The 27827-nt window shown below is 41.1% G+C and overlaps 1 protein-coding gene across 1 annotated transcript in view; it reads left to right on the top strand.

Moving 5' to 3' along the window:
* The window catches only part of SKAP1 (src kinase associated phosphoprotein 1), a 276251-nt gene that overhangs the window by 213446 nt on the left and 34978 nt on the right, over positions 1-27827 (top strand). The window contains exons 5-9 of the mRNA XM_030839839.2: positions 15076-15153; positions 16009-16092; positions 19073-19197; positions 22233-22296; positions 24425-24619. Of these exons, the coding sequence (XP_030695699.1) occupies positions 15076-15153; positions 16009-16092; positions 19073-19197; positions 22233-22296; positions 24425-24619 (546 nt within the window). The remainder of the gene's footprint in view (positions 1-15075; positions 15154-16008; positions 16093-19072; positions 19198-22232; positions 22297-24424; positions 24620-27827) is intronic.

Below are 27827 nucleotides of genomic sequence, written 5' to 3'. Positions count from 1 at the left end.
ACCCTCAGGGACATCATTTAATATTTCCAGCATTTCACATGAGCTTCTGACACTCGGATCTTCAAGGGGAAAGCTGATTTATACCTTCAGTCATTAGACAATGTAAAGGTGAGGTCAGGCATAGGCATCCTTCATCCCTTTTCCCGTTGCTCACAGGCCCCTTGGGCAAGGTGGAATCAAAGCATTTCAAATGGTAGAGGTCACAGGAGTGACACCACAAGAGGTAAGGGAGCACAGCCTCCTTCCTCTACCAGTGGGTCTGACACCCATATATCTTCATATTGCCGTTGTTTCCACTTGAAAAATTACATGCAGTTGGTTTTACTTTTCCTTCCCTTCCTATTCTTAAAACATGATTTCCACTCTCAATCTAATATGTAATTTATGTCAAGAATAATGATTATGTGTTTCTGCTTATTTTTTAAAAAGGCAAAACCTTTAACATAAATGCAGGACAACAGGTGTCTTGCTTTATGGCCTTGTACTTTTCCAATCCTATAAATTAAAATCATGTCTGTGCTCTCTGTGCCTTTGCACTGATCTGAAGTTGTCTTTCTACGAATTGTATGCTCTCTGGCACAACATCTACCACACAGTAGGTTCCAAATAAATTTTTCCTGATTTGATTTTATCTGTAGGTACTTTATCCAATTCTGGTCATGCCTAGTAATACAAAACTATTCTGTAAATTGCAGCCCAAGTTTATACTCTGGGCTTCTGACCCCCAGATGTCATAATGGGATTGCGTACCCTTTGTTACGTGTGAAATAAAACAGATCTCCAATGGAAAAAGGCCTCCTGTTTTTGTGGGTACCCTTGCAATGTAGGAGGAGCTTAAGCAGAATTAAACCTATGGTACAAAGTACAATATTAGAATTGCAAATTGCACAAAGACTACAGATTATTAAAATATTCTTAAAATGGTACCTAATTCAAATGTGGCTTTGTGTAAGTGTTTTTTAACAAAATTGTTTCTCTTTTTTCTACACCAATTTCTTCTTTCTTTTCTGGATTCCTTTGCCATAAACGCTTCATACCAAGCTTAGGAGTTTTGTATATTTAGCCACTCAGAATGGACATCATGATGTAAATATGGAGATGTGTGGCTTTGTGTAAAATAGTTGTAAAACTATTTTTCCCATTTTCTAATTATTTTTTATTTTCATCAAAATAATATAGACATATAGTTTTTTAAAATCAAATAGTGCTACACACAGTTATCCCTTCCCAGTCCCTGAGTACTGCTCTCCAGAGGCCACCCCCTTCAATTCTTTCATAAATTCTGCTGTGTACGTCCACATTTCTAAATAATAATATTATACAGCTATTTTCAGGACTTTTCAATTTCAGCTATTAACTATTGATTTCATATTATGGCATAGGAGGATTTAACACTCTTATCTCATCCTAATCCTCATTTCTCCTCCCTTCATCTTCCCGACATGATTATATCATAATTTTTAGTTAGTTTAGTTTTAGGGTTTACGTGATTTTAACTATGTAAATTTTATTTACTGCCAACCCTTATAAACTTCTATAATTAAGTTTTATTTCTTATTTTTTCCAGAGTGGGAAAATGCCTAGGCTTTTTTCATTTTATTAGTTTTCTAAGTCACCATCCCTAATTCTTCCCAAACTCTGTAGCAGAACTGTAATATTCCTATTTTCCAAGTGGTCACACACATCAGATGATCCATCAGGTCCATTTTGTTCTTGGAGCCGCTCTCCTGGACACCTCTGTCCTCCTCCCCACTTTGGGCTGGCTGCCCTTGGGACTTCCCTTTGTCTCTTTCCTTTATCAGAGCTGCACCCGGATCCAGCATCACCTTCTTTCTTGGTGGACTCCCTCACTTCGCTGGAGCACATCCTCTGGTGGCATCCTGAGAAAGGCTGGCCAGGAAGTATATTTCTTGAGAATGTGCATGTCTGAAAACCTCTTTATTCTACCTTTACACTTGATTGATAATTTGGGTGTAGAAACGCTAATGGAAATTATCTGCCTTAGAATTTGGAAAAGTTTGCTTCGTTTTAGCTTCTAGTGTTGCAGTGGAGAAGTTCAATGCCAGTCTGATTCTTGATTCTTTGTGTATGGCCAATTTTTCCCCCAACTCAGAAGCTTTTATGAGCTTCTCATTGTCCATTGTGTTCTGAAAGTTCACAGTGATTACCAGGGTGTGGACCTCTTTTCCTTCATGTGCTGGATGTATGGAGGTCCCTTTCAATCAGAAGATTTATATCCCTCATTGTGAGAATTTTTATTGTTTCTTTGATCATTTCCTTCCCTTTATTTTCTGTGTTCTAATATTTTTATCTCTTCTGTTTTCTGTTTTCTTGACCTTTTTGCCCTATTTCTTTAAGATATCCTCAATTATATCTTCCAACCCATCTATTGATTTTGTTTTTAATTTTGGCTACCTTATGTTTAATTTCTTACTCTCCTTTCTTGTTCCCTGATTGTTTCTTTTTAAGCAGTCTATTTCATGAATTCAGTGTCTTCTCATCCCTCTGGGAATATTAATGATCCCTTGTTTGTTTGGTTTGGTTTTTCATTTTCTTTTCTGCTCCCTAAATTGTTTTCTCTGAGTTCCTTTTTATCTGTTGTATGTTTTAGTCTTTATCTTCCATGTTGGAAGCTTTTCTGCAAATGTCTGGTGATCTTTAGACTTTGCTTCTATTTAAAAGTGAGGCACTAACATGCAGATTGAAACTTCTGTGTGCCAAGGCGGAGCATATCCCCTGATGGGCTTCACTTTAGAAAGCCTAAACTTGAGAGTGATGGGAAGACCCAACCATTTTGCTTGGCGTCTCCCAAATGTCAGTATCTGCAGGTCTTTTCTCTGAGGCCATTCATTTTTTTCCAGAGAAGGATCCATGTATCTGCTGGTGGTACCATTATACATGACTACCAGGGTTTTTGGAACTGAGCAGTAAAAGGAGGCTAGGGGCCTCAGTGTTCAGGACATAGACTATTACTTAATTCACCTGCTTTCAGGATAGCTTCCCACTCTCGACTGAACTGTGTGTCCCAAAATTTGGGACCTGTCTTGTTTAGTTTCCCCATAGAAATTAAACCCCCAGAGTTAGAGAAGGATTATTTCCTGACTATGGGAGTAAAAGAGTGATATGATGTTGAATTGGAGTCAGAAAACTCTATTTCTCTTCTCAACTCTGCGACAAATTAGTCACATTACCTTGGGTGATGTCACATAATGGTATCATTGAATGAGTCACATAATGGCATCATAGCTGGCTGGGATTTAATTTCCCTGTGTGTAAAATGAGTGGCAGAGTCATTTGCTCTATCACCTCCGGAGAGACCTGTAACTTCTTCATCTAAGAGTTCTTCATTAGGGTACCTTATGGAAATGCTAAGATGGTGGTGAAATAATATTTAGAAAAATTCCTTTGACAAATATTACTACCTCCTTAAACTATGCTACTTTTTAGCAGTTGGTCTTACTTGTGGAAATCTTAGCTTTGGTAATGCAGGCTACGCAGCTCAGACTGCGTCAGAGCCTCTCTAGCCCTTTCTTTCATATGTTCTACACAATTTGGCCCATGAGAGGCCCAGCAATTCCACTCAGTGAGTGGGGCTAAACATCCCTATGAACCTCAAACAGGAGGATCACCCAGGTACCTGCCTCTTCTCTGGTAATGCCAAAAATCAGATCCCATTTCAGAGCTGAACAACCTGGACAATTCCCAGGCTCCATCCAGCAGTACTGGTACTGTAGCCATGCTTAGCAGAGAGAGTTCCTAAAAACCATTTGGGCTGAGAAATCTAGAATTAAAACACCGTTTACCTTGACTTTATGTTATAATTATGACTATAACATTATTCATTATGTAAAATGTTTGTCATAGCACGGTGTAGCCAAAAATGTACTGGATTTGGGCTTCCCTGGTGGCGCAGTGGTTGAGGGTCCACCTGCCGATGCAGGGGACACAGGTTCGTGCCCCAGTCTGGGAAGATCTCACATGCCGCGGAGCGGCTGGGCCCGTGAGCCATGGCCACTGAGCCTGCCCGTCCGCAGCGGGAGAGGCCACAACAGGGAGAGGCCCGCGTACTGCAAAAAAAAAAAAAAAAAAAAAAAAGTACTGGATTTGGAGCTTTTAAAAAAAACTGAGTTTTTGTCCTTATTCTTCCTTCCAGCTATGTGAGTAAGTCTTTTATCCTCTCTGAGCCTCAATTTCAGCTCCTGAAGTCTAGACTATTGAGGCCTTTCTGTTTGTATCAGGATCAAAGAGGTCATAAAGGAAAACAGTTTACAAACACTAAAGTGCTATTCAAATGTAAAGTATTACTATTAGCATTGTCACTATTGTGAACGTTTGCTCAGGGTAGCCTGAATTTCAGGCTGCCTCTCCTGTCTGCTTTGTAACACCCAGGTGATTCCATGATTAGAGTTGGCTTTCCAAAAAGACACGTTAGTTCCCTTTTTTTCCCTCTAAAACAAATGATTCCAGAACCAGTCTACCTTAGCCATCCAATATGTGCAGCCTCTTTTGTTCATGAAAAACCTGAAGGTAATAAACTGGTATGCCCCTGTGACAGAGAAAGATGTTGGAAGGAAATGGGTTTCCATCTCAGGTTTCTTAGGTGCTATACCAAACAATAACAAGGGAAAAATTATTCAGCTAAACGCACCTGACGCTCACTGGCATCCAATATGCCACCTTCCTCACCAGGCATTATTACTTATATACCTGCCTCTGAGAAAGGCTGCTCAGAAGAGTTACTCTGCTTTTATCAGACATACATTTTAGGGACTTTTAAATAAACTTATATAGCAATACCGAGCTGCATGTCTTCTAAACTTTGCTATTTCATCCGTCTGCACCAAGCACCATGAAGCAAAATGGATGTGCCTTCAGCTTTCTCAGTCCTGGAAAATGAACCAGTCCACTTAACAATAAATGGTGGTTGGTTCAAACACACATGACTGGTCTAGTGGAGAAGAAAAGAAAGTTGAGCTTAATGAAGTACAGTGTCTGTGTCCCTGCACATGGACAGGAAAGGACGAGTGTTTTATAACTGTTTATTGGAGTTAATGGTAATAAATTCCTCACTTGTGATGCATTAACTTTAATGTTTTCATTACTTAGTGATTTAGGTTTTCCCTTTTCACACTGTAAATCATGTTGTCCCAGTAGCAGAGCAGGTCGAGTGCCTGCCATCATGTTCATAATACTCAGTGGGGAAAGGAATGTTCTCTTTTTCTCTCCAGCACAGTCTGACAAAAGATGCTTTGCCTCATCCCAACTTGCTGCTTCCCAAATAAGCAATAAAGACAGACAGACAGACGCATCTGACAACAGCCTAGTTTAGATCCTAGGGAAAGACAGGTCTCCATAGTAACTTTCCAAATGTATTTGGTGCTGAAGGTTTTTTCCTTTATTTTTTTTTTTTTTTCCGTTTGCTGAGTGTGAGCCCTTAGTTAATGAGCTGTGCAAATAGATATTGAGATTTAGTGTTTTTATTTTGCAATTACAGACTTGATGATTTGGTTAGAAACTTTTGGGTCGGGAAACATCACCCTCATTTTCCCCTCCCTAATTTTTTCCTTGCAAAATTTGACTTCAAACTTGCTTGAGTTTTGTCAGATGAAACAGAAGAACCAAGAGATTTTAAATCTCAAACGTGTAACTTAAAAGAAAAGGAGGTGATTTTTGCCCTAAAGGTTCCTTCTCGTAGCCATCATTTTTCTGTCTCTGATCCCATTCTGCTGCAGAGACACCCAGGGAGCTGGCTGAGAGCAAGGCCCAGCTTGAGAGTGGCCCTTTGTCCAGCAGATGATACATACCAGGTCAAAGCCACATTGCTGAGGTCACTGCATTCCCATCAAGTTCTTCCCAATGGGGTGTGAGAGTTCTCATTAGATCATCCACCCTGAAATACCCCCAGAGAATCACGATAATTAGTTTCTAAGTCTTCTTTTTTATTTTCTGCTTTGTTTGCTTTAAAGGTTTTCTCGATGCAGTGCTCTGATGATATCTGAATGTTTTTCACTAGAGAGACATGGAGAAGGCAAGATTATCATCATTTGATTCCTCCCTGAAATCTTTTGGTTTAGAGAGTAACTAAAATAAAGACTCCGGGATTCTGGTACCCTAATCCTCATGCAGCTTTCACCATCAACATTATTAAGTGCTCAGACACACATAGGATGTTTGCGTACAGGATGCAAACAAACGTACCTACGACGGTCAAAGAGAAAAATACCGTTTTTCAGGGAAATACAAGAACAAGACAAGGGGCCAAGTTCTCAGCCACTCAAGGCCTGTGTAGCTCAGAAATTGCAATCAACAGCCTTTTTCTGAAGTATACTCAGTTATCCATTTGTTAAGTTTGGCTCGGTCTTTGTCCATTTATGGTTTCCTCTGGACCCCATCCTTTGATGCTTTCCTGAAGATAGATAAGTTCTGGGGTGAAGAGAACCGGTATCTCAATGAGGCTGTGAAATTGGCTGGGAGATATAGTTCTCTCCAGGTGAGGTTCATGGCATTTTTTCCCAACTTATTATTTTTTTTCCCAAAATCCCGTTTGTCCGTCCTCCTGTCATTCTCAGCACTGTGATTCCTCCCGACTTCTGCACCCACTACTTCCTCCTGGCTTTCTTGGCTACTTCCTTTCTTTCCCTTTTTTACTTTCTTATTTCACAGTACCAACTCTAAGATTAAAATAGTGAGTATACAGCAGAACAAAAATGACTGGTTTTGGCTTTGGTGAAAATGATTTATCTAACAAATATTCACTCCCATATTGCCTTCTTAGACCCCAAGTCCCATAAGGCTGGAAGTGGTTTCAGTTCAGTTTAACAAACATTTATCAGGCACCTACTGTGTGTACGAGGCCCCTGGGGATACAGAGAGTAACAGGTATATAACTAATTAATTGAACTGCCCTCTGTGAAAGGGACTAGATTTCCCACTGGCAGGTTTTCTTTAGGCTTCAAGAAGTTAAATAATTAGCACCAAACTCCTTGGAGTTTACTGAGTGTATTTTAGGGAAGGATCCTTCTTAATCCCACATCAGTTCAACAATTAAAGTACAGCCCTGCCTTGTGATGGGTTTCAGCTGTTCCAGCTCTGCCTCAGTCTAATTCTTACTCTCCTTACCTAGACAGTCGGGGTGCAAATACTGGCCCATCTCCTTGGATGCACAGCTCTATTGGATTCTTCTTTGTTCCCCTGTTTCAATCCAGGCACTATGATGTTTTGTCCATTTCATTTTTTTCATGGTGTTCTCTCTCTCTTCCTATGAATGTGAGATCTATTCTAACCCTCCTTCCCTTGCTAGGCCATCCTCCTCCCTCTTGCCTTCTACCCAGATCCACAGCTACATTCCTTTTCCTGGGAATAGTACCTTTTCTACTTCCTCATTCAAGGCTTCTAGCAGCTTTACATAGAAATGAAGGTCTTATGTAAACCAAAGCAAAGAGGCAAGAATGGAGAGGAGTATTGGGGGAAAGGTTTAGGGTCCCTGGGAGCCAAGACTGTACCCTACAGAAAATGGTATTAGAGCACAGAAGAGAGAGGATATAATTCTATGTGGGGAAACAGACAAAGATTCAGAAGGTTTGTGACATTTGAATTCAGTCTTAAAGGAGCACTCCCACCTCAGAAAATGGGGATACAGATTAGAATTTCCAACCAGGAAAAACAGCATGAGCAAAGGCCTGGCAGTGTAAAGTACACGGCATATTCCAGAAGGCAAAGTCTGTTACCTATTATTGCTGGAGTATTGGGAAGTATAAGGGGTTGGGAGAAAATGAAACTGGAAGGTAGGGTGAGACCAAGTTTTAAAGTTTTTGTGTGATGGAGAGCTTGAGTTTCATCCTATAGGTTAGGGAGAACCATTAAAGGCTGTAGCAGGAATGTGACATGGCCAGATATACGTTTCAGAAAGATGATTTCTGGCCATAGTATGGTGGACAGGTAGAAGTTAAACCAGTTAAAAAGTGACTCCAAACCCAGGTGGGGCTTTTTTCTTTCCTTTTCTTCATATTCTTATCACAATCCAGTAGAGTAGTAAATAAATAGATTTGAAAATGATATTTTGTCATTCATTTTTAAAGATATGCTCTCAAGTGACACATGTATAAAAGTGACCTGTCTCAGGATGAGAGGAAAATACAGTGATCCTTCAAGGTTTGTAAAAAAGACAAGTTTGGTGTTTGAAATCCTCTCCTCCTCCTTTTTAGAATCTCAAAGCTCTTTGAAGCACCACGGTCTGGATTTGTGTCATGATTCTCACTTTGTCCTGCTGCCACTTACTGTGGTTTGGCTGCTAAAAAAGACTTCAGGTCGTTTGGATCTTTGTAGTTCTGTATTAAGGATGGATTCTTAGGATAAAAATAAAGCTGAAGGTGCTAAGTTATATATATGTGTCATTAATAAAATCAGAAGACACAAGAGGCTTCCTGGGTTTAAACTGTTTTTGTGCAGATTACATGAATTCTCAACCTTTTTCCCACCATAACGCATGACCACCAACATTTATATGCCCAACCCACTTCCGTGGAACACCCACAATTTTGAAGAAACAATTTTTTTCAAGGAAATAAAGCTCTGTAGGAATTCTTGATTGCCATGATTATAATACTACATCAGATGTGTTTAATCACCGTAGACTGTGGCCTAAATAAGATACGCTATAAGTTATTTTTAATTGACTTTTCCCCTTAAGAAAGCATATTGAATGCAAATGGGTGGTGTTATTATAGAAAAACTTTGAATCCATTCTTATTCTTAAAGTGAATTATTCAAAATCTCTGCCATTTCTATCAACACCTTCAACTGATCAAAAGACGCCCTGGTATCCCGATACCAGGATTGAGGATCAGTAAATTATTATATTGAATTAGTCTTTCTTTAAGATGAACTATTTACCTACCAGACGCTGTTGTTTATTCCCATTTATTTAGATGCTAGAATTAGTGTGTTGCAGTTTTCATACGTAGAGTTGGAAGTGCTTTTTTCTAAAACTTTCACTTCTTATAAGTAAAATCTTACTAAAAACAGAGACATGGAAGAGGAGCCTCCCGGAAGACCACAGTCCTCTGTGGCAATTAGTGTGGCGCCTCTTTGTGGAAACAAGAAGGTTCTTCATATGCCATGAATATCGATGGTTTCTAGAAACCAGTTTGGATATTTGACTTAAAAATCTTCTTTCTTTTTAAACCAAGGCCTCTTCCTTAGAGAGTAAATGAATCATGTCCGAGATTCCTGCATGAGCCCTACCCTAAAACAGGCTTCCATTTTCTAGATATCACTCTTGTGAAGAGGCCTTACAAACCTTGGTGATCCAGCAGCATTTTTTGAGAGCTCCAAGTTTCTTCCTCTTGTATATTCTTTACCTTGTGTATCCTTTTATTACATTCTCTTACTTTCTTTCTTTTTTTAAAAAAGTTTACTTATGTATTTTTGCCTGTGTTGGGTCTTCATTTCTGTGCGTGGGCTTTCTCTAGTTGCGGCGAGCGGGGGCCACTCTTCATCGCGGTGCACGGGCCTCTCACTGTCGCGGCCTCTCTTGTTGTGGAGCACAAGCTCCAGACGCGCAGGCTCAATAGTTGTGGCTCACGGACCTAGTTGCTCTGCGGCATGTGGCATCTTCCCAGACCAGGGCTCGAACCTGTGTCCCCAGCATTGGCAGGCAGATTCTCAACCACTGCGCCACCAGGGAAGCCCTTTCTTTCATTTTTGTTCCGCATATCTGTTGATCTCTTGAATTTCACAGAGACCTGCCCTAGAAAGCAATTCCATAGGTTAGTCAGCCAGTACCTTACAAAGTAAACAAGAAATACAGGATCCTAAAATAATTTTTTGACATCAAGTATCAGAATAATCACATATCATGTCTGTTTCTTCTTCCATATTTAAATGGAGTCTCTCATGGGCGAGTGAGGTGGGAAGACTGTATCTTTCCTCAGGTACATCTGAGTGTGTCTCCTCAGCTGAAGCTCAGGGTGGTGGAAAGTGCATGGGCTTTTCCAGCTGAGCAACCTTCAGCAACTCCCATAATTTCAGTAAGCCTTTTTTCTAGTCTGTAAAGTGGAGATGATATTAATACATACCTCACAGGCATGCTGTGGAGCTCAAATGAGATGTGAAAATGCTTGATAAAATGCAGATTAAAACTTGTTAGGTTTTTTAAACCATTTTGTATTAAAACATATTAGTTTTAATCATTTTGTACATCAGTTATCTGCTTTTTTTCTTAGTACTTCTGCCCTAGAATCTCTCATGAATTTTCTATATCCTCAGTATAACAAGTTTCTTCCACAGATTTTTATACAGTTTGGTCTGTTACCTGGATTAACAGGTTTTTTTAAAGACCTTAAAAAATTGGAGGGGAAACAAGAGTCCATGAAGATCTCCTGAATATTGTCTCCTGCACTGGTTTGCTAACCACAAACGTGAGATTTCTACCATTTTCTGACGTCCTTCTGCCTATCTCCAACTGCACTTGTTTTGTTTCTTAGCTTCTTATGTCACAGCTCGTTGAAGAACCTGGTTAGGTACTTTGTGTTCAATCCCTTCCTTTCATCTGCTATCCAGTTTATTTCTCCATGAAATTAAAGCTGTTTGTTTGAGTGGCTTCTGTGTTTTGGAACTTTTAGATCCTAAGTCTATTATTATTAATGGCTTAGAATTTTTCACCTTACATGTGCTGCTCTACATTCCTTAATAAGTGAAGCACAAAGACAGAAAACTGTGAGGAATAAGTGTCAACTCAAGTAGATATTGAATGGAAGCACAGCAGTTTAAGACTTATGTAAGCCTGTCCCAAGGGACTAATGAAGGAAGAGTCATTGAAACCATTTTCCCTGTTATCATCATGTGTAGAAGATGAACACTTCTTGCCAGACACCTCAGTCATTTATTGACTGGTTCCTAAAAATTGAGAAAAAAGGAAGCTGAGGAAAAACAGTAACGAACTTATTAAAGAAGGACACAGAAACCAAATACAAAGGAGAGGATTTAACAAACTGATGGGGGATCAGCAACCACTGGACAGGAGAATACTACACCACCCACCCTACCTGCAATACCGCCTTTCATTTTGTCCGTTTGAGGCATTGTGATGCGTATGTTTGTCATTGTGTAAATGCACACACACACCAGTGATCTGTGAGTGAACTGAAATCACAAATGCAACTTGACCATTCCCAGCCTTCAAATATTAGATTTTCTCCAGCCTCATCCACCCAACACCCCAGGTCCTATATCACAGGTGGTTTAGTGAAAGAAACTGGTAAGCTTAACCCTGCCTGAAATTCACCCCTGGTAACAATCAGCCTCTGGGCTGGAGTTGGTTTGGTCTCCTTTTTCAAACAATTGAAAAGAACTTGAATTAGAAGGAAAGGGGAGGATAGGAGAAGTCCACAATTTAGGGAGGGGAAAGCGTTGAACAAAAGATGGATTTTTTTAATCATGGATTTTCATTTCAGGTTGATTGAGCAAGAGACCAAACCAGCTACCCAGAATGAAAGTTTGTGGGCACTGTTTTTTTTTGCAGGAGCTGCAACCTTTTTGCAGTAGAAATTGTGTGGCCTCTTATGCTATTAGCGTTGTGCTGTGGTGTTGCCGACTGACTTCTCCAGTTCTCTTTTCTCAGTGGGCTAGAATGCAGCTGATTAAATAGGCCGTGACTCACATAAGCTCCCATGTCTTTTTTTATTGACTGCTTTATGGAAATGGATCACACTCCAAAGGGTCCCCATTGTTGTTGCTGTGGGTGGCTGATTGAGGAGTCATGTTTAGTGCTGAGAGATCGACCCCTACTCTGTTGTTTTTTACTGCAGAGCTGGTATGGGTGGGATACAGGGTTTAAAGGAATCTGGATGAGGAGAAAAAGATGTCTGAGAATTTCTTTTATCTTTATCTGCTGTGAAAGTTGGGTGGCCATCACTTGTGTCTAACACTCTTCTCGATCTTATGTTTATGGCCCTGCATCCTTCAGCTAAGTGAATCTTTCCTTTATATGGGCTATTCTGAGAGATTTAGTTAAGTGCAGTGGTAGAGAGAGATTATGACACTAATGTAATTCTGTTTTGTGCTGATATAATGTGATACACCCTTAGGTTTATCCAAAGGGCCATTTATTCCCAATAAATCATTTATATATTTTTTTTCATTAAGGTGGTGATATCCTTTTTCAGGTAATGGACAGAAAGCCTCGATTTAAAAAAAAATTGTATACTTAAATATAAATGTTTTTGCCTTAAAATAGCTACTCATGGAATTGTTTGTAGCTTCTTCCTATTTTTATTATCATCCTGCAAAACATTTACATACCTTCTATTACATGTCAAGTAGCTCTGCAGATCGGTTCACTTGCCAGTAGGTGTAAATTCGGGCATACAAGACTCCTCCTGCGTCATCACACAGGACTGTGGCTTACGTGTGTATCCTCAGGACCACCAGTTCTTGATCAGTGGGACCCTAAGCTGACACTGAAAGAGGAGAGAGCTTGATTGCCACAGTGGCTTCCCATCTTGGACTGGGATGGATCTGGATCCCATCTGGGTTTATCTGATAGATCATGGAGGTAATGAGATTGCACTCAGAGTCAACTTTACATTGAGAACAGTTCTGTTATTGTACTCACCACAGAGTGCCTTAGACATAGAAGACAGTCAACAGAATAAAAATTGATTTGATCTAATCTTTTTTCCATAGCCATTCCAAACTTCACCCATAATCCCATTTTTTCCACTGCCCATAAGGGAATCCAGGCAAGAGAGTTCATCAGTACAGATTCCCTCTGATAAAAAAGCAACATAACACACCTTACAAAAACACAGCATATAAAATACTGTATTTCCAGCTCTCTTACTCTTCAGAATCTTGTTGGTGAATGACCAAGAGAGGAAATTCAGTAACTCATTCAGTGCTCAGTTTTAGCAAACCAAGTGTGACTTTTGGGGTGAGAAGGTGGTGATGGTGCTGTCCCTAGTCTCCTAAAATTAGTGACTTGGAATTCAAACATTTCTGCTGCATTATGTCTTTGTTTTCTTGGTGGTGGCATTCTTGGGTTTCAGTTGGTGGGGAGAGAAAAGCCTCATGCTGAAAATGTACTGAAAGTAAATGAAATTAAATAAGCGAAGCAGTGCTCACCACTACTTGCTTCCCCCCTGGGTAATTCAGTTCAAGCTCTCTCTCTGATGGCAACTCACAGGGACTGTCTCTGTCACCCCGCTGGGGCCTGGAGTCTTAACATCTAAATAAAAGTTTCACTCGAGCATTTTTTATGCTCCTGCCAGCAGGATCAGTGAGCTGGTGTGGGCACATTAATGTAATATTCATACTCACAGACTCTCCCCGCACACGAGGCAATGTCTTCCCATTTTCATAATTATAGATGTTCCATAAAAGGGCGTTTAGATTTGCATTAAAAAAGGAGGTTTGAATTCTAATAGAACGTTTAACATGTCTTTTAAGATTCAGACTCTCGGCATCTTTAACAAGAAGCTGTGTCTCTAAGTTTAACAAGACCTTTTTAAAAAAGGGAAAAAATGGTGGGAAGAAAAGATGGAAACTCCAGGCTTAGGGGATCCTGTTTTTCTTATCCCCTGTGTCTTTCATTTAATTTTTAGGCCTCTAGGAGCAATTTTTTGACAGCGCTGCAGAGAGGATGGGCTCTCCTTCAAAGGGCCTTCTCAGCCATACTGGGTCCTCGCCCTCAGTACAATCTGCTTCTCTGTTTTCTTGGAGAGCATTTTCAAAGAGATATTAGAATTTTCAGAGGGGTGGGAGAAATGAAAGAATCCTAGACAAATGAACTTTCCTTTGCTGCTCTTCATCTCATGCGTGCACCCTGAGACCCATCTGGGAGGATTTATAGCAGCCACAGAGTTTGCTAACTGTAAAACACACAAATGAAAACAGTCTATGAACAAGGAAGTTGACAATACGGACAAATAGGATATAGAATCAGGCACTTAAACACCTAAAAAAGAAACTCTTCTGATCTATATTTTTAAAACTAAGCTTGAAACAGAAGCAAAAAGTACTTTTAGTTGCATTTTAAATCATCTTAAAATGTTATTTTTAAACAAAAAATATTCAAAGCATTGAACAAAGTGCCAACGCACAGCTACCACTGAATGTTAGTTATTGTCGATGTTAAGAAAACAATTGTGTGATTGAAAAAAATGATTCCACCCAAGAGTCTCAAGATATCGTATAGGTGACTCAGTTGATTCATATGCATTGTGCCTTAATTTGGTTTATATTTTGTTTGCTTTCTAAATTTTTTAAGGCAAACCAAAAGAGATTTGGGTTTGGGGACCAAAAAGAATAAAATTAGGATTATGCTAACCCACTCCCTTCATTTCTCCTAATTAAGAAATAGAGAGTTATATGTTTTAATTGTTTTTGTTGTTGTTCCTGTTTCATTTTATTTTTTTGAGGAGTAAATTCCTGCCTCATTGTCTCTGTCCTTTGCCCCTCCCTTCTGTAAGATAAGTATAAACCCCAGTGGTGGAAGATAGATTAGGATCTTGACTGCTCAATAAATTTGTACCTAACAAGGCTAATTGAAAGCCGAGAATGTTAGCAGCATACAATTAAAGGCTGATGTCAGATCCAGGTCTTCTCTGTGTAAAGGCTTCTACCATCCCTAGACTCTTACCATGACTTTGACAAAACCAGAATTTAGCAGCTATTGCCAAGTTCAGCTATGCAGAGCCTTTCTTTGTGTGAACTTAATAAAAATTATGTTCACTAAGGTGGCTTTCTGTTTGTTAGAAAAAGGTGTGTGTTTAGTTAAGCAAATTCTTAATTTTCTGGAGTCCTTTTCTTGCCAATCAGTACATGCTTAGGCTACCTCCCCTTGCACAAACTAATGTTATGTTTAGATAATTTTAAGCAATTTTAGCATTAGATATAATTAGGAAGAAAAAGAAAATTTACTTCCCCCCCCAGTCATCTAGAAATTGTTTTATTTTGTGCCATATATAAGCAATAGCCCCTCTGCACCCCTTCATTAATGTAGATTATCTCAAGCAGCCCAAATAAATGAAAATTCTGTCCGATTTCAACAAAATATTTTGCTCTTGTTTCTTTTAGGAATGGAAGACATCACAAGAGGAGCTCAAGAGCTTGATAATATCATCAAGCAAGGATACTTAGAGAAGAAAAGCAAAGGTACTGATTAGACCCTCCGATCTCAGAACATTCCAGGAAGGGAAGGGAAATGAGGAAAAAGAGGGCTAGCATAAGGGGTACCTGCTCTATGCCCAGTACTATACTAGGCAGGGGTAAGGCAAAAGGAAGGGACGAAAAGAAAAGAAGTCTGGTGTTTGTGTGTAGGCTGAAGAGAGATGGCCCCAGATCTTCACTTCATCAGGATAGGGATTGGTTCTGCCTTGCTCACCTGGTACACAACAGGTGCTTAATAAATACTTGTCAAATGAATAAATGAATGACTATATTTTTGTTCTCATCTCTCAGTGTGCTCCCACAAAGAGTGAAACTGTGTTGCTATGAGTGCCATTTTTATATCATATGTGAAGCAGCCCACTCTCAAGTTTTAGACAAGCCCCAGTCTTCAGCTTTCACTCTTTAATTAAAATAGGTTCTAGTAGGATTGGAATACCAGGTTTAACACTCAGGCAAATTGGCTTAGCACAAAGAAAGCCTTGCTCATGCCCATGGCCTGGAGTGTCATTTCGGTTTGCTGAAAGGCAACACATAGAGATCTCATGGAGAATTTTATAACTACAGGATGAGATTAGAACCTGAAAGATATAAAGGAAAAGTAGAGAAACAGCTGGGATCAGAGCAGGCAAAACCTGTTTAGAACTTGGACCTTTAACTGAATGAGTCCTCTGCACTCTGTGTCAACACGGGATAACCTGTGGGAGTGAGAGGGAGGGTTTTACAGTCCATTAACCTCGGAAATAAAACAATAACACACTGGACTGGGTGTTGTTGGATTTTACGGACTCTTCAGTGATTGTAGTTACCTGAATTTATGTCCCTTACTGCTGTTCTGTTTAGATCATAGTTTCTTTGGATCAGAGTGGCAGAAGCGATGGTGTGTTGTCAGCAGAGGCCTCTTCTACTACTATGCTAATGAGAAAAGTAAGTGTTCTTCATTTGCACAGCAGCATCTCACTCCTGGATGCAAGCACTTCGTAAATTCTCAAGCACTTAGATCTCAACTTAGCAGTCCTTAACTAACACCCATAAAGGGATATGCTTGGGAAAGAAATAAGCCTGGGTAAATAATACCTTACTCATCACCAAAAACTCAGATGCCAATTTAGAAATTATAGCCCCTTTAAACACTAGGATATGTGGCCAGCATATAAAAAGGTTACCTTTTATTATGACTAATAACGCATTATCAAGGTTGAATACTTTGGCATTTAAAAAACAGAACCTCTGGGACTTCCCTGGTGGCGCAGTGGTTAAGAATCCACCTGCCAATGCAGGGGACACGGGTTTGAGCCCTGGTCCGGGAGGATCCCACATGCCGTGGAGCAACAGAGCCCATGCGCCACAGCTACTGAAGCCCGTTTGCCTAGAGTCCGTGCTCCGCAACAAGAGAAGCCACCACAATGAGAAGCCTGCGCACCGCCACGAAGAGTATCCCCCGCTCGCTGCAACTAGAGAAAGCCCGCACGCAGCAGCGAAGACCCAGTGCAGCCAAAAATAAAATATAAGTAAATTTTTTAAAAAAGAACCTCAAACACTTTATAGGCATTAATAATATAGTTAAAATATTGAAAAAAATTAATTCTGAGAAGGATTTTAGCAGCTTACCAATGGCCCAGAAATAGAACCTCTGAGTCCAAACTCTCTAAGAGCAGGCTCCAAACTTTATCTTACTGGGTTCTGGGACGTAATCCAGTGGACATGCCTAGAGCCATGGAGTGCTGAGACCCAAATGGTTGCTGTCCCCTAGAGACACCCTTCAGCCAGATGGCAGCAGCTGCGAAGTGTTGACTCAAGCCAGAGGCAGCTTCTTAATGAGCCACCACTGACTCAGTCAAGCACAGCACTCATGAGCCATCCCTAAAAGACCCCCCATCCATGCTTAACACAGTTGCTTAGTTCGTGAGAAGGAACAGAGGATATAAGCACAAAGTGGAGGCAGCAGCAAATAAACACAAGCTAAAAGTTGTTACCGTAGGTGAATGCAAACATTCAAATAGCGGATACCCTCCTGCAGGGTTAGACTGCCCCAGGAGTAATTCTACAAAACAAGAGGGAGATAAAGTAAAGTAGCAATTCTTGTGGGGGCTTTCTTTGTGCTCTACCACCTTCTTACTGAGGCATGATCCAAAGTAAATCCTTTATTGTCCTTCCGATCATTTTCTGTTTCTCCTCTCTTCCTTCTTTCCCGGACTTATTCCTCTCCCAAAGCCTGGATATCCAGTCAAGGGAATAATCAGATACCTACACATTTGCCTTTGGACTTCCTGCACTTTGGGGACTAAGGTAGCAGAAAGAATAGCTTTGCTAAGTGACATGGAATCCTTAAGATTTGCTCTTGGACTTCAAGGCAGTTACCTCATTCTGCCTCTCTGCCTGCAACAGGTATCACTGACCTTCATCTTGAGTTCACCATCACAATTCATCAGAAACTTTCCTATACAGGGGTAAAGTGTGAAGCCCTACTTGGAAATGATAGCAGCATAGCTCAAAACCTGAGTAACAAGCCCCCTGTATCCTTCCAGCCCCCAGCCCACTCTCAAATCCAGCAACTATAATTTCTCCCCTGAATTCTAGGCATACAAGCCAACCAGGTTTTATTTTCTTATTTTAAACCTTCAAACTAATATAACATATATGTCCTTGTAAAAATGTTCATCATTTCCCTTGCATTTAAATACTTGGTTGGCATCTGTGGATATAAAACTAGGTATCACGTTCATTCGTTCAGAATCCTTCCTACTCAAGGTGAGGAAGGAGAGCAAGAGCGAGAGGCTTGGAGACTTTTATTGACCATTTTGCCGTCAGAGTGAAATAAAAGCCGGTGACCAAAGAAACAACAAAACATTTTAGTGGCCAGTTAGAACAAGGAGAGATACTTTAACAAAAAAGATTCTGGCGTCAAAAAGCACTGTTGCATGGCTCCCTTCTCGCCAGTTACTTCTTATTGTGCCCAAGACATTTTCTTAGTAAGTATAGAGTGTTTGTGTATTTCTTTTAGCTCAACCAGGTGAGGACAGATTCTTTTTCTTTTCTTTTAATATTTTCTTCCCACTGCCATCCCTCTTATCATCATCATCAAAAAGCAACTCATTCCACATGACACAGGACAGAAAGCATCACCCAGGCACGGGGGTTCCATTCTTCTACATGTTCTGCCTGACCACACCATGAGGACACAGAATCTTTGGGAACCAACCCCTCTTTTTCTGTTTCTAATATTTTATTTTTTTAAAAAAGAGAATGACAGGCAGAGTAGTCTCTCCTTTCACTCACTTAGGGTCCTTTTCCTTTTATCTCCTTCCTCATCATCTAATGATACTCAGCAGTACTCTGCTACTTCCCAATTTGGCCTCTTGCGAGAGGGATAAAATACTGAGTTTTAATTATTCTCCCTCTAGCATAAATTCTCACCTGACCAGCAGGAGGGGGGGAGCACTGTAGCCCAAATGCTACATAGGGCATAGGAGGAGAGCCTGGGAACTTATAATGCCCCCTTGCGCTGCTGTCCCTCCCCTCAAATGTGCTCTGCTGGCCCTGATAATAACGTTTCAGTTCTGTAATAGCCTTCAAGAGCCTCACGTTTTCGGCCACACTCTCCCTGCTGTAATAATTCCTTCTTTCTGTTATTATAGATCTCTTAACATTCTAATAAATTCTCTGTCTCTGTTGTACTCTTTTGGCTAAGTAACCTTTCACGTTGCACTGCCCTAGCTTGGCAGTGATATCTGCCTTGCTGTCGCGGTAGCCTCTTCTTAAGCTTCAGTAATAACCTCTCCTTGACTGTTGTGGTTCCTCAGGGATGTAACAGCTGTTTCTGTGCTTTTATTTTACATCCAGAGAAGATGCCCTCCCTTGGCAGTTGCATCTCTCTGGAGATACAGGGAGCTTTCCTGTCTTGCAGGCAAGCAGCCCAAAGGGACCTTTCTCATTAAGGGCTACAGTGTACGGATGGCCCCCTACCTGCGAAAAGATGCCAAGAAAGAATCCTGCTTTGAGCTGACCTCCCAGGATAGGCGCAGCTATGAGGTAGGATGAGCCGAGGCGATGGAGATCCTCATTGGTGTTGCAGTTTCGTTCCGTATTGCATGTGAGTGGTGGTTGCTGTGCTGGGCGCCATCTTTTCTTTGTTACCTCTCGTTTCTTACCAAGACCTTCTCTCTTGACATGTCCTCACCTTTGCTATGTTGCCACTTTTATCCTAGATACTGCCTTTGCTTGGCTTCCGTCTCTTCATCCCTCCCCTTCTCATCTCACTCTGTAGGTGAGAATCTTGGCTATTGCAGCACACAATCTAATTCTTTATTCAGAGTCTCTAATTTCATGGCTTTAATTCCCACTCTATTTTTCAACTGCTTATCTTCACTTCCTTCCTTGAAATCCAGAAAAAGAGAAATCTGGCTATAGAGTGAAAAATAATTCATTTTCCCATATTCATCTTGCTATCCAATATAATCTTCCTGTGTGTAGATGCGTCGCATATCTCTGGAAGGATTTCTCGGATACTGGTAGCAATGATTACTGAGTAGTAATAGTGACAACTGAGGAACTAGGAGGACCTGAGTGGGGGTGAGAAAGACATTCATCACGGTGTTCATTTTTATATCTTTTGATATAATATAAAAGGGAATATAATAGGTAATGCACTATAAAATTAAGGCAACAAAAAATGTCTGACTATGGGACTATAGTGATTTTCACCAAAAATATACTTTTACATGTGTGTATATAGATACACATATTGTTTCCTCCTTGTTGGTTATTTTTATCACAGTTTTACTAAAACAATTTAGAAAAACTTTAGCTAACTCAAGAAAAAGAGAAAAGCCATGCTAAGGTTAATATTGAGTAACGCTTTGACTCTTCAAGTTTTTCTCAGCACTCATTCTTTTATGTTTCTACAGTATCATAACCCTTATTTTGATAAGATGACCTAGGTCTTAATTATGTAATTTCAAAAAAATTTTTAAGTTAAACTAAACTTTTCTATAGAGTCTTTTGTAGATGTATCTAAGTTATTTTTTAGTATTAAGTTCTTATTTGATTCACCCAGATCCAGATAAAAATTTATACGATAGTTCTAAAGCAGTTTCCCTAGGCTTTTTTTATAGAAATGTGTTCTTAAGAAATCAAGAATGACAATATATATTAATAAGTTTTAAACAGGAATCTAGGTTTCTTTTTTTTTTTAACCTCTTTATTGGAGTATAATTGCTTTACAATGTTATGTTAGTTTCTGCTGTATAACAAAGTGAATCAGCTATATGTATACATATATCCCCATATCCCTTCCCTCTTGCGTCTCCCTCCCACCCTCCCTCTAGGTGGTCACAAAGCACTGAGCTGCTCTCCCTGCGCTATGTAGCTTCTTCCCACTAGCTATCTATTTTACATTTGGTAGTGTATATATGTCCATGCCACTCTCTCACTTCGTCCCAGCTCACCCTTCCCCCTCCCCGTGTCCTCAAGTCCATTCTCTATGTCTGCGTCTTTATTCCTCTCCTGCCCCTAGGTTCTTCAGAACCTTTTTTTTTTTTTAGATTCCATATATATGTGTTAGCATATGGTATTTGTTTTTCTTTTTCTGACTTACTTCACTCTGTATGACAGACTCTAGGTCCATCCACCTCACTACAAATAACTCAATTTCGTTTCTTTTCATGGCTGAGTAATATTCCATTGTATATATGTGCCACATCTTCTTTATCCATTCATCTGTCGATGGACGCTTAGGTTGCTTCCATGTCCTGGCTATTGTAAATAGTGCTGCCGTGAACATCGTGGTACATGTCTCTTTTTGAATTACGGTTTTCTCAGGGTATATGCCCAGTAGTGGGATTGCTGGGTCACATGGTAGTTCTAGTTTTAGTTTTTTAAGGAATCTCCATATTGTTCTTCACAGTGGCTATATCAGTTTACAAGGAAACTAGGTTTCTTATATAGTACATGTGTTTATCTTACCCTAATGGCCAGATAATAAACATGTTTTTCAGGAACAGGCATTTCAAGTTGATTCATTCAAAATAAAAAATTACTAAAGCTTGATGCTTGACTGACCTGTTTTGTGAATCAGGATGTAGAGTTTGTTTACTTCTTCTTTTCTTTGGCCCATTGATTCCAAGTCATTACCATGGTCTGTGCATTCTTCCTCTATAATATCCTTTGGATCTGTCCCCTCTTATTTACTCCTACAGCCATCACAATAGTTAAGTTCCTATCACTTCACGCAGAGGACTAGTTAAGTAGCCTTCTAGTTGTTCTTCTGTCTCTAATTTCTCCCTATTTCAGTCTCTCCTACTCACAACTATTGAAAGAATCTCCCACTCCTTTTGCGAGAATTTACAGTGGCTCCCTATTGCCTACATGTTAAGTCTGAATTCCTAATACTCAGAGCCCTTTCATCAACTCTTCTCTGATCCTCCAGCTTCATCTGTTACTGTTCTCCAGTCAAGCTGATCTGCCTACCTTCCCTATCCATCATGGTCTCGTTTCTAATCTTTGGCAGCTGGTTCTCCCTACCTGAAACGTCCAGTTCCCTCCACCAGTTTCCACCAACTCTTTTTAAAAATCCAACCAAAACAGTATTCCTTCAGCACGCCTCCCTGGCTTACCATAGGCAACGATAAGTGCTCCGTGTCTTCTCTCAACATCCAGCTGTTATCAAATTCACTTACTTTGTCGTGTTCCCATGTCAAGGGTGTATGCTGTCTCCAAAACTGATGCATTGATCTGAAGTCAGGAATTTGGGTTTGCCTTTTTTTTCCTGTAAACTGTTCTCAATAAATGCCTGATGAATGAATGGGCAATCAAATGAATGAATGCACATGAACATGAATCTGGATTCAAATCCAGCTGTCAACGTTAGGTATGCAAAATGGCTGAAGGAAAAAAATCACTTTGAGTGGGATTTTGATCTTTTTGCTAAATATTAAGCAGGCAGAGAATCCTGAGCTTTCAACTTGACTCTGCAAGTCCGCTCACAAGGTTCCTCCCCTTGAACCTCCCTAAAGGATTCACGGAAATTTTAGTGAAAGTGATAAATTAATTCACTAATTTTTCTCTAGTTTACAGCTTCTAATCCAGCTGAGGCCAGAGACTGGGTGGATCAAATAAGTTTCTTGTTAAAGGGTAAGTATCATTATTACAGAAGGAGCACTTGAGTGCATTTTCAGTTGACATTCTATTGCATAAATATAATCCACAGGCTTCAATATATTTTTATCTGCCCATTCTCCCTATCGTATCCCTCATATGGTAACAACAAATAGTGACATGGGTGAATCAGAAGGAAAAGAAACCATCAACCTGGAAAGGACCTCTGATATCATTCTAGCTCATCCACCTAACTACAGGCAAATCTGTAATATTTGTAACCACCAGAAAAGAGATGCTGAAAATCAGCTCAGCTCAATTCAGTGTCTCCTAACCCCTTACATTCTGGAAAGGAAATTCATGATACCAAAGTCATCTAGATGTGGTTTAGGGTCCAAAATCTTCTAGTTTTAGTCAGGTAGAAATCCATACTCATCTAGGTGGCCTTCAATGACATTGGACATTAAAAACAAATTGCTGTTTCCCAAGCCACAGTCAAATGGTCCTTACTTTGGATGGGAAAAGTCCTGCCTGAAGATGTTAAATGACTGCTCTTAGAGTACCCTCTGCTGGCCAGCCTGTAGGCACAGCAGTGATAGTGGCCCAGGAAGCCTTGTCTGGGAGTGGCCTGACAGGTAGAAGTAGCCAACCTTGAGCCTGTCACCTGGCATCAGATAACCCTCATGATGGTATACATACATCATGGCAGGACCCTGCCTCTGCAGAAAGGCAGAAACACCAACTTTGTAAATGGCCCCAAGACCTAGGGAGAAGTACATCAACCTAAAAACACCAAGCCTTTTCATCTCCGTTTTTTATTCTGCTATAAGATTTTATTGTGGATAAAAAGAGGGAAGCACCGGAGCTTTAATTATGATTGCCTGTTTTACTCAGTTTATGCCTTTGCTATCACAAGAACAAACTATTGCATCTACCAAGAGCATCACGTATAATAGACTAGAACTAGGCAAACATGAACGTTGATGGCGAGACCACAGGGTACAACTCTCATCTAGGTGCATTGGATTTATGCGTGTAATATACCCCTAAGTGTGTAAACTTCAATAAAACTCCAAGCAGCTTTATTGAGCTGTACCCTATGGTAGTTTCAGAATCCCACATTGAAGAAATTATTCATTCCATTTTATTTTAAAACAAAATAATAACATATGGTTTAAGCCACAAATGTGTCTCTGATCCCTTCCTCCTATGAGGTGGCACCAGAATTCAGATGAAAATAGTTGCAAAATCTTTATTAAAAGCCTAATCAAGCCGAACGGTTTTATTATGTTTTGAAATGAACATCGGATGTCTCTCCATCCTTTCCTTCCCCAGAGCACCCTGCCTGCTCTCGCCCATCCTGCAGAGGTCCCTCAGCAGGGTTTCAGAGAGCACTCTGTACTACACGTCAGAGAATGAACCTTCCCAGTCCCCCATTAAAATAAAAAACCAATCTCCGTCTCCCGCCCTGTGCCCCCCAGTGCTGTAATGGCTCAACATCCTCTATGCAGTGACCCACTTTAAGGTCAGCCAGACTGTACAGTTGCAAAAGGGCATGGCAACCACATCGCTCAGCCGTTCCATTTGGTGTTGTATTACTGTTATATTTTCCCACATCCCACTTTCTCTTCCTCTTCCACTTTTGCCCACTCTTCTCTTTACAAGCAGACGTCTCTGAAGTTCTGCAGTGAGATCATGGGGGAGATGAGCGTGTGATAGCTCAGGTATCCTACAGCAGCCACCGTAGTTCCCAGGCTCTGTGTGCATCCGGAGAACCCAGGGCATCCCTCATCCTTCCAGTTTTCCACTTGACAAGCAGCGCGAGGCACGCTGGCATTTCCTCTTCTGGCCTATTTTCTTCCCTTCACCTCGTGTGCTCATTCACACACCCATACTTTTCAGGGGTGCTTCATCCTGATCAAGTTTTATCGCAAGGAAGGATTTATGTTGATGGTTTAAACCTGACGCAGTGCTAGTCTGGCCTTTTCTGTAGATTTCTTGCCACCAAGGCCCGCACTAGAAATAACAGCACTTAACCTAGTGTTTCATTTTCTTTTGACATGTTTTATCCTCATCCCTCCTCCTCCTTCTCCCTCTTTCCTTCCCTGCCTTATTCTTTTCTTTTTCTCCCTATCTTGATTCACTCTCATCTCTGCCCCAGCAGACCTGAGCTCCTTAACCATTCCATGTGAAGAGGAGGAGGAAGAAGGGGAGAAAGAGGAAGAGACATATGATGATATCGATGGTTTTGACTCCCCAAATTCTGGTTCCCAAAGCAGACCCATGATCTTGCATGGGAGTGTGGGGCTCAAAGAGCCCATGGAGGAGAAAGAAGAAGATATTTATGAAATCTTACCAGGTGAGAAATTTCATCTTCTAATTATCTTCCTCTAGTTTAGACACTCTTGACCTGGTTGAAGAATATAACTTTGACAACTCCAGAGGAAGCCAAACCTCTGAAGGAGACACGGTAGGGAAGCTTCCGTGGAGCTTCTGTGATTCCCAGCACGGAAGCTCTCCCCTGCTCTGGGGGCAAGATGGATTGATCAGGGAGTGTCTTTCATCTCTGCATGTGAAGTAATTTATTACAAATGTCAACAGGTTAAAGAGTCAAGAATACTCATGTTGGTTTTCATTGGTTTACTGCGCGTTTCATCAGAATTCTCTAGTTTGAACTTATTTTCTGTGTAATTGTGAGGATAATGGAAAGTCACCTCAAATGATGAAGGATATAGACTGAAGAAATATAGATAAACGCTGACAAGTCTTTTCAGTAACACAGTAAAGCCCTGATAGAGCACAGCTCACCGCTGCCTAGTTCAGATATACCACGAATCAAATTGCATCTCTTGCTAATAAGCCTAACGTGTGTCCTCTGCCCACCATTACAGCAGGTCTACTGTACGTATTTCTTTTTTCACAAAGGCGTGATAACCGGCATCTCAAAAACTGTGTAGTCATCACTGCGCCCGCACAGCCACTTCCTGTGTGGGTAACAGCAGCTGTTGAACAGTGCAGAGCACAGTGGGGGTCAGACTGTGCAAAAAAACGAAGCCTGAGCCTTTTAACTGTGAGCTAGTTAGACCATGGGAACGCTGAATCTTCAAGACCATTCAGAAGATCGCTCCTGTGGAAATTTGCCAGGAGTTCAGTGCTCTGCTGAGAAATTCAAGTTAAGCCTAAATTTATAGCAATTTAAACCTCAGTCCCAGATGAACGTAGGAGCTAAGGTGAACAGAACATTCAGGCCCCTGAAGACAGGGCTGTTTGCTAAAAAGCGTTGTCAGTAAGCAACTGGCATTTCAAGGCTTCCTAAGAAGAGGGTCCAACCCTGTCAACGCCACATTCATCTCTCCCTTGGGGAGAAGCCATGTCATTGCTTCCTGGGACTTCACCCACCCAGCCAGCCGACAAGGAGAGCCTGCTTCTTCTCCCAGCACTTCCAGCCTCTGCTAGTCCCAACTTCCCCAGCCTTTCTGTTGTGTTTTATTATGCAAATGATATCTTGGTTGAGGTCGAGCCATTTCTTGTGTCTGAAGTTAAAAAAAAAAATGATAATTTCCTCAGCAAGTCATCGTCGTTAATGAAGTTTTACAAAAACAGATACAACCAAAGGAAAATAAAATTTCACAGGTGATAAATTTTTCCAATTTCCCTGGCAGAATTCGATAGGATTGTTAAATTAAGAGTGAAGGTGTCTGTTAGAAAGCAACGAGCAGTGATGGGTAATTTTATAGACTGGAAAATTGAATCAAATTGCTACATTAAAACACAGCTCCTCTGAGAATCTTCCCTTTCACAGTCTGCTCCATTGCAACAGCAGGGTGCAGAAATGGATCTAATTCACAACACTCTCTAAAAGGAGATGTACTCCCCAACTCGGCCAGAGATTCCTGGTGAGCTCACATTCCACTCACTACTGTCCCAGGCTGGGGGAGATATCCAGGTGACACTCCACTTGGGGTCACAGCTGTGGAAGAGTGCTCTGGGAAAACCTTACAGAACCACCCAGACCTCTGGGGAGCAAATAAGGGCTGTTTCATGCACCATGTTTACTCCTCAAAGGAGCAGGCAAGAGGGAGCTGATGCTCAGACACACAGAGCTAAGGAGAGTAAAGGGAAAGAGGCCTCAGAAAATATGATGGGATTGAGACCATCACCTTACCCCAGGGGGGTCAATGAACGTATGATTGGCTTCTTAACAACCATCCTTCCCGCACCTCGTAAAATCCTACCCTTGACCATTGCAGCACTGCCCACGGTGCCAAAGTTCACACCAGTCTGGATACTGGAGTGGTCTCCAAGGGCATGGAGACTGCTCGGCTTTCTCTAGGAAAGCCACTTACCCTCTGCTCACAACAACTGTCCCTCAGAGGTGAGGAAGGCCACATCATAGGAAAACCAGGGTCTCTTTCCGCAGGTTAGGGCAACGGCAGCCAACTTGCTTATTAAGATTCCAATGGACAAGGCTGTACCCAGCCAACAGGTTCTTTCCCAAAATCTTTCATCCATCACAGTTTTTAGAGACAGCATTGAAGTTGGGATAAATTGGCATTTAATTATAATATGAATATTTCAGACACAAGTCTCCATCAGCTAGCTTCCTGTCCATGCCACTCAGCTTGTTGCTTCTGACATTGCTGTTCGTTTTGCATGTGCCACACTACCCATCCTGGAGGAACTGAGAGGGAACGTGAGGGAGCCTGACACTGTCTCCCCTCTGCCACCATCTCACAAGACCACCCACCGAGCAGTGGCCTGTGAGACACAGCATGGTGCAGGTAAAAGTGCTGGCTCTAGGTCAGGATGGACCTGCTCTGCCACCTGCTAGCTGTGAGACCTCGAGCAAGTTATCTGCCCCCTCTCTCAGGTGTGATTTTCCCACCTGTAAAATGGGGATAACAGTAGTAGCTATCATAAAGGGATGCCTGAGAAGCCTGGAACTGATGTACGTAAAGCACTTAGAGCCCGGGCTTACAGGGAGCATTCAGTACATGCTGGCTCTTCTCCATCTGGTGGTATTTAAATAGGAAGTGCTACCTCCTTGAAGAACTGGGAATCGGCTCATTCCCCACCTTCACCAACGAGACCTGAGACGGTCTGGTTGGACATTCTCAGCAATATGTGTGAAGCAGGTGAAACTGAAAATCCTGAGCAGATGGAAAGTGGATCACGCCTTCTGCTCAGGCCCCATTTTTACTGCAAGGACAGGTGCTGGGTGGAGGAACAGTCGACAGTAAGGTTGGATTGTGCTAACATTGCATACCCATCAATAGTCAAATGACTTGAGCCTCTCACATGTGTCTCATGATAACAGGTAAATGTGCTTTGTAAATGATTTTGCTTCTCCTTCCTCTTTGGCATGGGGCCTATACAAGCCTCATTGTCTCTATGTGGAAGGCGGTGTGAGATCTCCTCCCTTCCAGAATATAATTTCAATGGGCTTCCTAGCTGAAAGAAAAATGCCTGTAACACATACCAAGTCAATACAAAAATGTTTTTTCCTAATCAAAATAATGTATGGGTCATCAAATTAAATGTACAACATCACATTAATCATGGGAAAT

The sequence above is a fragment of the Globicephala melas genome, chromosome 20 (assembly GCF_963455315.2).
Source record: "Globicephala melas chromosome 20, mGloMel1.2, whole genome shotgun sequence".
Classification (NCBI taxonomy): Eukaryota; Metazoa; Chordata; class Mammalia; order Artiodactyla; family Delphinidae; genus Globicephala; species Globicephala melas.
This window is presented reverse-complemented; position numbering and strand designations above follow the sequence as displayed.